General features: G+C 42.3%; 1 protein-coding gene across 2 annotated transcripts; it reads left to right on the plus strand.

Moving 5' to 3' along the window:
* Positions 1-259: 259 nt before the first annotated feature.
* Positions 260-9,857, plus strand: pitx2 (paired-like homeodomain 2; the record flags this gene model as incomplete). 2 transcript variants are annotated; one of them, XM_083980469.1, is made up of 4 exons in its annotated part: positions 260-442; positions 3,072-3,141; positions 8,191-8,402; positions 9,300-9,857. In XM_083980469.1, exons 2-4 carry the CDS (start codon positions 3,096-3,098, stop codon positions 9,855-9,857), a joined length of 816 nt encoding a protein of 271 aa, XP_083836595.1. In that variant the 5' UTR covers positions 260-442; positions 3,072-3,095. The 2 variants fall into 2 exon arrangements, with proteins under 2 accessions (XP_083836595.1, XP_083836594.1); XM_083980468.1 differs by lacking the exons at positions 260-442; positions 3,072-3,141 and adding an exon at positions 7,300-7,577.
* Between the last annotated feature and the right edge of the window lie 1,465 nt (positions 9,858-11,322).

The following is an 11,322-nucleotide window of genomic DNA, read 5'->3' on the forward strand; positions in this document are numbered from 1 at the left end:
TCAAAAGAAGGAGGAAAAAATGCGCCACTCTTGGAGCGTCTTTCTAGGGGGAAAAAGTTGAGGAAGACAGAAGAGGACGAACCAAGGGGAGACTCGGATCAAAGCGCCTCCTTCGCCATTTCTCCTCGCGCTGTAAATAGATGGTTATTTATGCGCATAAATGAAACAATCCTAAAGGTAGCGCTGTGTCTCTCCTCCTTTTTTTTCCTCTTTCCTTTTGGATAACATAGCGGGGGAGTCTCATCCATGCAACGCTCACATTTCCGGACAGAAACTTAAGACTCCAGCGCTACTGGATCCTGAAAGTTGACTGAATTTTTCGGCTCTAAACGCGGCTGGCTGGTGTTTGTTGAACGCGTGCGGACGCTGGAATTTAAGTCTTCGCTGCAGAATAACGCGCCGACGGCTGGGTAGAGCCAAACCCCACCGGTGTCCACGACTGGTAAGTGCAGTGGAGGAGCAGCGGGCGCGTTTTTAGAAGAAGAAAAAAACTGAGATGTGAGTTAATGCAAGTGGAGGAATTTGTTCCACCTTTTTTTTTCTTTCTTTCTTTCTCTGGCCTGTTCTGATGTGAATTTCAAAGCCGTGGCTTTACTGTAACATGAAGCAGCATGGAGTGATGAGAGAGCAGGGTCCGTCACTCAGGTCGGCGGCTGATAAGGATGTATCGTTGGAGAGGTGATGGAGTGTGGGGAAGGTGAACCAGACTCTCCTCTCCTCTGTCTTATGAAAAATATTTTAAAAATCAATAGAAAATAACACATGCATTTTGGTGTTTTCACGGTTTGGTTTTTAAAAAAAAATCCAACACTAATGCCACTAAAATGCATTAAAATGTGTACAGCTGATCAACAAAACGTCCTAACCCTCAAGCTCTGGCCTTGATAAAATGGTGAGTTCACTGTCTTCTGTAAATCAACTCTTCACAGAAAGTCAGTAAACCAAGTTCAGACGCACATCCCTTTGTAATACAGTCTGTAGTGATAAGAAGATAAGAATTGGTGGGGTTTTTTGGGGGAGTGGGGTGGTGGTGGTGGAGGGGCGTTCACGGTCTCACGCCTTTAATTAATACAGGACCATATGGTGGAGGTTAGTCGATTCATCTCCCGGTAAAGGCTGCAGTCTCATGCTCTACTGTGTTAATTTCAGAAGTAAAGCCAGTGTGAGGCAATGCCAGCTTTCTGTCTGCACTGGGCCTCGTGCCATGTGAGTCACTGACGCACATCAACTGTTGGTGCTGGTGGAGCGTCCGTGAAGTGAGAATGAATGGATGAACGACATGAATATAAACAATCACAGCGTTTATACAGATGGGAGTTCAGACCGGCCACTGCAACAGCTGAGGGAAAATTATATATATAAATAAATATATATACACAAACATTTATCAACACTTCATGACCACTCACCCACCATTTATTATTAACTATTAATGCCATTGTTATCGTTATTACACGTGCCAGATATAATGTACGATATTTATAATGCAAATCTATTAAAAGTGATGTCGTTCAGTTCATCTCTGATCAATAGTTTTTAAGAATTAATGCATCTCGATATTGTTGATGTCATCTCAACTTAAATGCTCTCAATTTAGCACAATAGCAAACATTTTATTTGACTTAAACGTACATTATTGACGTAATTTTCGCACTTCATAACGTAATTTATATTAATCATCTGTCCTTTTACTTGTAATTTATTCTATAAGAGAAATAATCACATTTTATTGTATTCCATTTAATTATACCAACAAATATAACAATAAAAAGGCCCATTTTAAATTTAAAAAAATATATATCACTGCTGAATTTTAACTCTAAAAATAAAATACAGTGAACTGTATGAATAAGGCTGGGAAGGCTGAAATATTGGAGGCACCCCCCTCATTAAATCTCACTGATTAGATAACACGGAGCCGCACACAATAACCTTCCACCTTACAGCCTGACCCCCACTATTTCATTTTGCAGTGGGGGGGATCCAGAGGAGGGAGGGAGGGAGGTGAGGAGAGGAAAGGTTGCGCAGGTATAGCTCCACACCGTGTAAAACTTAACCTCCAATACCTGCATCTTCTGAATTAAAGGAGAGAGAAAGAAAGAAAAAAAAACGTCTCACACAAGATGATGTAGAGCAGGTGAAGAGAAGAAGTGAGGAAAATGGTTAACAGCATGACTGCATGCAAATTCCTCCCGACTTGAATTATCATAAGCAAACAGTGTGAGCCTGGACTAATAAAACCCCATCTGTGTAACTTCATATCGAGGTAGTATGAGGGGCTGCGATAATGAATTTTGTAATATCCCACCGACAGACATCTCAATCAGACTCTAATCCCGTGATTTTACTACGGAATCGCAGCACTTCCAACTGCTGCAGGCTGCACCCAAACACAAGACCCGGCTCATGCAGAACACGGCGGATTTTATACAATATATATGTATAATCAGACTGTACAAAAAAGAAATATTACATTCATAAAAAAAAGAGAAGACCACACGATGAACCATAATATAGAGAATGATAATAATAATAAAAAACAGCTGAGTGATGATTTTTTATTTCTTCTACAGTGAAAACCACCTTGCTTCCATTATTTTTAATTTATTTTATTCATTTATTTTACTGAATTGAGGTTTTCATGAAGTAGAGATCTCATTTTCTGTTGTAGCTATTTCCTGACTCAGGTTAAATCAAATTGGAAATGAATCGATCACCGACGCATTTTTTAAAAGACTGATACTTTCAGAGTAAAACAGGTTTATCAATATGCATATATTTCAGTCTTCTCGACTGTATTTTATATATTTTGATATATTTATTTCATTAAAACATCAGTGCTCCTGCAGCATCTCCCGTCTCCTCCTCCAGACCACCAGCATTTTTCTCTCAGTCCTAATGATCATCCTCTGCAGCACACCACTTATTCTGTTAGGTCTTATATGTTGACTTCCCAAATTATTGCCTGCACAGGTAGAGCAGTTTGCCGCTGAACCGCACAGGAGGTTGTTTACCTGCTTTCAAGGCTAATTATGGCTCTTTTTGTCTGTTTTTCTTTTCCTTTTTTACAGAAGCCTTTTCCTCAAATTGCTATAATGGACTCCCACTGCCGCAAACTGGCCACCACCTGCGCGCAAATAGGTGAGTACGTGCGCCACAGGAACCAGTGTGATGCGTCTCCTCCAGCAGGAATAATTAAACAGGTCTGTGGGAAAGATGATATTAAATATAATTATATTAATTCCAAATATGCATAATAATCATTAAAGTGATAGTTAGGCCTTTACATAGTGATCGCCTTAACACACAAACATGTGTGTATGTGTGTTCTTTTTCCAAATAATGGTTATTAATTACAGTACATTTTATTCTAACCCTTCCTGCCTATAATCGTAAATAAACGTGTATTGGCTATAAAAAAAAAAAAGAAAGAAAAAAAGGAGGAAATCTCAAAACTGATTAGTTGATATCCTTTGACAAGTCTGAGTAAAAACTATTAACTATAATAATAATAAAAATGCTCATTACCTGATTAAAGTCCCTGAGGAAGAGGCGCAAACACTGATGTCTTGATCTTAAAACTGATTGTGTGTAAAACGATGGAGCTGCTCTGCTGACGCGAGTCTAATTGTTTTGAATTTATTGTTTTGTGTTAAGATCAAAACCTCTGATGGAACAGGTCAAATTGCGGTGATTTCTCCAGAAAGAAAATACAGGCCAGAGCGTCAGTTGTGTTTGAATTCCCCCTAAATAATCTCATCATAATTTCAGTTTTAAGACTCAGATTGAAAATTTGATTTTCTTTTTTCTTTTCTTTTTAAAAGATGCGTTATGTTTATATTTTGCGGTGAATCTCACTAATTTGCTCTGAGGTGCTCCCACATATTTTGGCCTTTTCGCCTATGCAGCAGCTGAGTGAGTCCAGGATGTTCTTGTCTTAGAGGGACACCTGGTGGCCAGATGTGGGCCTGCAGCTGCAGCAGTGCTGCTGCACTAGAAGCAGGCAGAAAACAGTGAGCATCATCAGCTCAGCGTGTGATTAGGGTGACAGCGCTGCAGCGACGTTATGGGATGCAATTTAAAGATAAACATTACAAATCTAATTATAACATTTAATTGTGTTTTACGGTCTTTGGCTCAGAGAAGTCGTTCAACCGGAGCAACAAAACCGACTTGAATGCGTTTTTTTTCTTCTTCAATAATCCTCCTCAACCATGCTCAGATCTGTTCTCATAAACGCTGCTTTCCAAACTAACACCCTAGAAGGAAAAAAACACGAGAACACGACTAAACACAAGCTGAAATCCTGCGAGACAAAGTGGGATTTATTAATTATTCTCCCGTGCGGAGGGGAAATGGCATCAAGTCTTGTTAGGGTCTTAAACGAATAACCAATAACTCTCATTCTGCTTCATTTAGCCAGAATCGACGGGGGCTGTGTGGCAGAGCGCGAGCTCGTCATGGCAGAGCTGCACATTGTCAACGATCATTGATTATGAATAATAAGAAAACTAAAATAAAATAGGAGAAAGAGGCAGGCGGAGGGGGGGCAGAATGATGCTTGTAAATATAGACACACCAGCGTCAACTGTTCTGCTGTATAATATATGCAGCGCTTGTTGGATTGACTCCGGGGAAAACTAAATGTATAATGAAAGCCCATTCGTGAGGAGGAATATACTAATGGAGGAATCTGATGTCTCCTTAATCCTATGTAAAAAGCCTTGTCGTCTCCCCCTATATTGACTGAATTGCTAATTAATGGCCCTCTATGACAGAGGCCTATTGCGCGCAGTAATCCGCAGAAGAGAGATAAAGCATTCAGAAGGTAGAAATGAAGAGGAAACCGATAATCCACTTCAAGTTTAGTCTTACAATACGGCTGCAAAGGGGAAAGGGAGCAACACACTGATCGCTGCCTGGCGACAAATTAGACATAGAAAATAGCATTTTTATTATCACATTTAATAAAAACGGTTCATTATGGCCAAACTTTACTGATTACATTTTCAGAATAAAACGCGTATGTTAATATTACCATGAAAATAATACAAATAATTATGAATATTAGTATTGAAATAAGCCTGCTGGTTATTTTTCACACTTCAACCTATATTTTAGTGGCTGTTTGGGGAATTTGAGAGCGTGATTGTGTATCCATATGAAATGAAATATAATCATGATTATAAATATGCAGCTATTAAATTATGCTTGAATGGTCGTAACTGAAAAACATCCACCATCTTAATTCAATGGCTCAGGGACGATCCAAACAAGGTTTTATTGCTCTGTATGAGGGTGGCTGGCTCCCTGCTTTTGATAAAGCATCGCCCCTCCCTCGGTGCGTGTGCATGCGTGTGTATGTGTGTGTGAGGGTGTGTGTTTTGTAAGCTATGGTCTGCTGGTATTTATATATCAGGGGCTTTCACGGGATTAGCCCAGTAACTTTTTAACAGCGCCAAATCCAAATGTGCTGGTTGAATGGGCGTCCGCCCGGCCACGTGGAGATGGGAAGTGTGTTATTTGTTGATGATGATGATGATGGTGGTGGTGGTGGTGGTGGTGGTGTTGATTATGATGATGATGATGATTTCAACTTGCACCCTGCTATGAGTTGCCCCAGTTGGCGTGGATATCGCCTGCCCTCAGTCACCTGTTACCCAGCTGACATTTCTCCACCCTCTGCGTCTCCCATGCACCTTGAAAATTAAAGTCACATTTGTTTGATTAAACGTGTTTACTGTGCTTGAACGCATCACAATCCTTGGGGAATCGTGTGTATAAAAGAGAAGGGGGGAATAAAAACCTGTAGGCATATCAAGTCAGACTCATTAAAAGTCCTCCTTCAGAAATTCTTAGGCAAATGAGAGTCTTATCAGATTAAAAGAGGAGAAAAAACACTAGACGCGTGCTCCCTGAGACTGAGGGGTCCAAACGCAGGAGTGAGGAGGGAGATCCAGTTAAGCTCTGATGAAGTAATCCGTCGTCAACACACTGAGTCTGCGCGGTTAACTAACTGTGGCTCCGGCGGTTTGATTTAATGGATATTTGAACCTTAACTGTGGGGAGGTCAAGAGGGTCGCCTCATTTGACAACCGGTATGACTGACGCTGCTGTTCCCCGAGCATGGAGGCTTCATACGGGGGGGAGGAGGAGGAAGATGTGGCGAGTGGATAGATAGATAGTGGACCCACTTTGGGTCAGTTTTTTAGTCACGTTCCTGCACCATGTGATGGAAAACGCGCTTTATTCATCTCCCCATGTCTTTGACGCCTTCAAAGTCATTTTTTTACCACCTTTTTAACTTCACGTATCCCCCCAGTGTCTTTGAGTGAACATATGATAGCCCACTTGAAATTCTGCATCCTCCATATTCAGCACCAGCTGCACATGTGCTCTTTTTAACATACTGTACATGTCTGGTAGTTAGCGTCAGTTGACAAGTGCGCACAGACACTTTTTGGAGCGGCCCTGCACCTCCCTCCTTTTGAAGTTAAAAAAAAAAGAAAAAACGCGTGTCCCTGCACAGGATCATTGTTCTGTGGGCTTACAGGGTTTGTTGTGTTTGATATTCAGTGTGCGTTTTTTTTCTTCTTCTTTCTTTTGTGCTTTCAATACAATCCTCTCAGTGGCTCGCTTCATCCACATCGACTCCCTGAGTAAACTGCGGTGACAGAGCCTGTGAGCACGCGGCTCAGCTCTGGTATCAATAGAAGTGCATCGTTTTACTGGGCCACTGGACCCATCTCATAAAATAAGGCCAAACTGTGTTATTTTCATTTTTATTTGGTCCTGGGCTGCTGCGCAACGCCGCCTCGGAGCGCCTCGGGTACACCGTGCGTCCCATCTCTCTTTACATGCTTTTATTTGGAAGAGGAAAAATAAGCGCCAGCCCGGCATAAACACATTGGCAGACATATCTCGTTTCTAGCAAAGCTCCGGTTGGTCGGGCACGCCGTCATATCCACATGGATGTGCCTGTCAGAGAGAATAGGGGCGGGCGCAAGTTGGTGACGTGGAGGTCTGGAGAGAGGCGCAGTTGGATGGGCAGTGCGCAGGCAACAGCTGAAATGAACACAGAGCGGTGTAGTGTGTGTATGCCTCTGGATCTAATATCACCTACCTGTCCTTGTCACTCTGATAGTCAGCCGAGGTAGCCGCCGTTCGCCACCGATGCCATGGCAGCACTCAATGGCCTTTTTTAAAGCTTTTACCAGCTTTAACACAGAGAGGGGTTCTGCTCAACCGCAAGAGGAGCCGCGCTGCTGTGCGTTTTTTTGTTGTTGTTGGAGAGAGCTGAACACATTCCGCAGTCGGACTTTCTGCTTATCCTTCCTGTACTAAAAGGGGACTTAATCTGCTTTTTGACAGCCAGCGGTGCGATCTTTTACCCATGAACTCTATGAGGGATCCATTAAACACAGAACATCACCACCTCGCGGGGAATAAACTTGCCTCCACTCACTACACGGCTCTGGCGATGGCCTCTAGTTTACAGCCGCTGCAGCGGTCTGTGGACTCTAAACACCGGCTGGAGGTGCACACCGTGTCGGACACGTCCAGCCCGGAGTCAGTCGGTAAGAACCGCCCGGGGCTCGTTGCAGATGTTCTTCTCTCTCAGCGAGGCGCCGCGGATTGTCATCCTTGATATCAAACAAAAGATGGCTCCCGTTAATCAACGCACGGGGAGTTTTACATGCATGCAGACAAGCAGATTACAGCTGTCATTTTACTCGGATAATTAGTTTTGACGCTGGCGTGTGTGCGTGCGTGTGTGTATGTGTGCGTGTGTATGTGTGAGTGAGTGAGAGAGAGGCTGTGTGTGTTTGTGAGTGAGTGAGTGTGTGTGTGTGGTGAAAAGTTTCTGTGTCATGTGAATGAAAGAGTGCTCGTATGTGACAACTAAAATTACTCAGGCATCTACTCACACACACACACACACACAGTGTTAATATTAAATTACAAGATTAACACAAGTCGTTAGAAAATATGGGACAATGCAAAAAAAAAATTAAATAATAAAGCGAGTTTATGGATCAGAGCGTTTCCTCTCTCAGGCTCAACAGCTCATCCATTTCCCTCAGAGTGACATGGGTTTGGGGGAATTTTCCCCTTCCCCTTCTCGCTGTAGCACAAAGGCCTTAATCCGCCTGACCCCTGACTAAAGTATAACTCGTTTCCTCTTGACAGAAAAAGAAAAGACCCAAAATAAAAACAACAACAACAACGACGACTCCTCGGATGACCCGTCGAAAAAGAAGCGGCAGCGGCGGCAGAGGACTCACTTCACCAGCCAACAGCTGCAGGAACTGGAGGCCACTTTCCAGCGGAATCGCTACCCGGACATGAGCACGAGGGAGGAGATAGCCGTGTGGACCAACCTCACAGAGGCCCGGGTCAGGGTGAGTGTTCCCCTGGGTGTAAACAAATACAGCCCCGTGCGTATAATGCTTGGGTGATTTGTGCCAATTGCCAGTTGAAACTCTAAATATCCCACACTTTAGGATTATTACGCACGGACACCAAACTTTACGCACGGCTGAAATCTCCTTGAAAATAATTTAGGACACAGTTTTCAGCTGAAAACAAATAAGAAGTCTTGTTTAAATATACTGCTGCTTCAAGCTCTATTTAATTACACTGTACATGTTTATCTGCGAGCCTAAATATAATTACAATCCCCCTGCACACACACATTGCAAAATAATCAAAATTAATTTGTTGTTCTCGGCAGACTTCAAATCTTTTCTGTAACTTCATAATAAACCGGGACCAAAAAAAAAAGAAAGAAAAAGAAAAAGTGCCAACTTGTTATTTGCCTGTTAAGAGCAACAACTCGTTATTAACGTGAAGGCTCTCGCTCGGTGACAGATACCAGTCGTGTTCCGCCTGTTCGTGTGAAAGAGGTGCAAAGCTTGTATTTTGCGATTGTCGCCCTGGCGTTGTGTGATGAAGGTCAGCGTGTTTGTGGAAGCCTGCAGGGGGAATACACATCCAGCGCCACATTAGACGCTGCAGTGACAGGCCGATGTGTATTCTGCTCAGATACAATCAGAGCGGCAGCCTGCCTGGATTTACAGCACGCATACACACACACACAGTGGGGATTGTTAGGAAATATGGATTTATTTAATTTAAACTTTAGCAGCGATTGCAAAAAAAAAAACAATAAAGGAAGTTTGACTGTAATTGAAATTTCTTCTTTCTTTCTTTTTAAATCACCTATAATGCAAGAAATGCACAGGCTTTAGAATAATCTTTAAATACAATCTCTAATCCTCTGATTTTCTCTGCTCCAGGTTTGGTTCAAGAACCGACGAGCCAAGTGGAGGAAACGGGAAAGAAACCAACAAGCCGAGCTCTGCAAGAACGGCTTCGGCCCGCAGTTCAATGGACTCATGCAGCCCTACGACGACATGTACCCCAGCTACACGTACAACAACTGGGCCGCCAAGGGCCTGACGTCGGCCTCCCTATCCACCAAAAGCTTCCCCTTCTTCAACTCCATGAACGTCAACCCTTTGTCCTCGCAGACCATGTTCTCGCCGCCCAACTCCATATCCTCCATGACTTCCAGCATGGTGCCATCGGCGGTGACGGGCGTGCCGGGCTCCAGCCTCAACAGCCTCAATAACTTGAACAACCTCAGCAACCCGTCTCTCAACTCGGGGGTGCCCACGCCGTCGTGCCCCTACGCGCCTCCGACCCCTCCTTATGTGTACAGGGACACTTGTAACTCCAGCCTGGCCAGCCTGAGACTGAAAGCCAAGCAGCACTCGAGTTTTGGATACGCCAGTGTGCAGAATCCGGCGACTAATCTGAGCGCTTGCCAATACGCCGTGGACAGACCAGTCTAATACCTACCTGCACTGCAAAAAATCCCCACCCTGACAGGCCATCACTGGCTGGTAGTGACGCTCCAAGTGTTATTTTTCCTCACAAAAAAAGAGGGTAAGGAAACCAGGCGAGGGGGTTTCATTTGACTTTTTTTTTTTTTTTTTTTTTTTTTAATGTGATTGGGTGAAATTTCATAAGAAACTGGCATTTTCTTGGTCTAAGCTCGAACATCTCAGGATTTTGCCACTTTACTAGTCTGAATATCACCCAAACATTTAAAAAAAAAAAATACGTGAGTTTCTCCTCCATCGCTTCACGTTGGTTGATTTTAATTTTCATTAATTTCAGGAAAAAAATGTGATTTTTATTTTTTTTTTATTTTTTTAAAGTTGAGTACTGATACTAAATGGCTCGTTATGGTGGTCATTTTTTGCAGTGTGTGCGCGTGGGTATAATTACAAACAGCCGGCCACAGGAACAAGAGACTACTACAACTACTTTTTTCATTTTTCAAAGAAAAAAAGGGCACTAGAAGACTGAACCACTGAAACAAAGCTCAACTCCAGCTCAGCGAGGAGTCAAACTGAAATAGGAGTTTTTAGGTTTATTCCCCCCTTTCATGATGATGATGATGATGATGGTAATGATGATGAAGATGATGATGAGTCCAGGCCTCCGCTTCACACTGCGCCACAGTACAGGAAAGAAAAAAACTCTCAACTAAAAACTAAAAAAAAAAAAAAAGGAGAAAAAAAAACACAACAAGCCTGGTTCATTTTTCATAGCTCGTCACGAGGAGGGTTGTTTCTTTATTTTATTTTTTTCTCTGGTGGATTTTGGACGTTAATTGTTGACTGAAAAAGGTTGTATATATATTTGAATTATCATCTCCTGTTTGTCGAGGCGAATGCGCTATAACCCTCCAGTTCTCTCCAGGTTCAATTTATCAACGCATGTGGAAACAAACAAAACAAAACATAAAAAAAATAAGAGAAAACCCTAAAAAGGAATCATGTTTTGCTTGCAAACAAAAAGGGAATGTACATACTAAAACGCACCAGTTGTGTGTTTCTAACATATTATAAATTTATTATTAATGTCTGTGTGAATATCGATTTAGAATAGCAATTCTGGATTTAAAAAAAAAAGAAGCATCAAAAATGTTCCTGCGACAAATTATTTTGGTTTTTTTTGCTCTGTGTATACTATTTGGTACGGAATTATGTTTTTTTTTTTCCAACATCCAAAAAAAACTATTGTGTTTTATTTAATGGAAGTAAATATATTGTTCAAAAACATTCTGCTGAAGGACTTTTATTATTGAATCTTTGTGTTGGAGTCTGTGTTAGTGTTAGTGGAGTGGACAGCAGAGCAGTGACAGTCCTGTCTATAGCCTTTCGATTATGTGAGGAACTTGTGCGGCTAATCTATAGAGGAAAACAATGGGGCCGCTTCCAATACACATAGCAAAGCGAGATGCTCCGT

The sequence above is a fragment of the Trachurus trachurus genome, assembly GCF_905171665.1.
Source record: "Trachurus trachurus genome assembly, chromosome: 10".
Classification (NCBI taxonomy): Eukaryota; Metazoa; Chordata; class Actinopteri; order Carangiformes; family Carangidae; genus Trachurus; species Trachurus trachurus.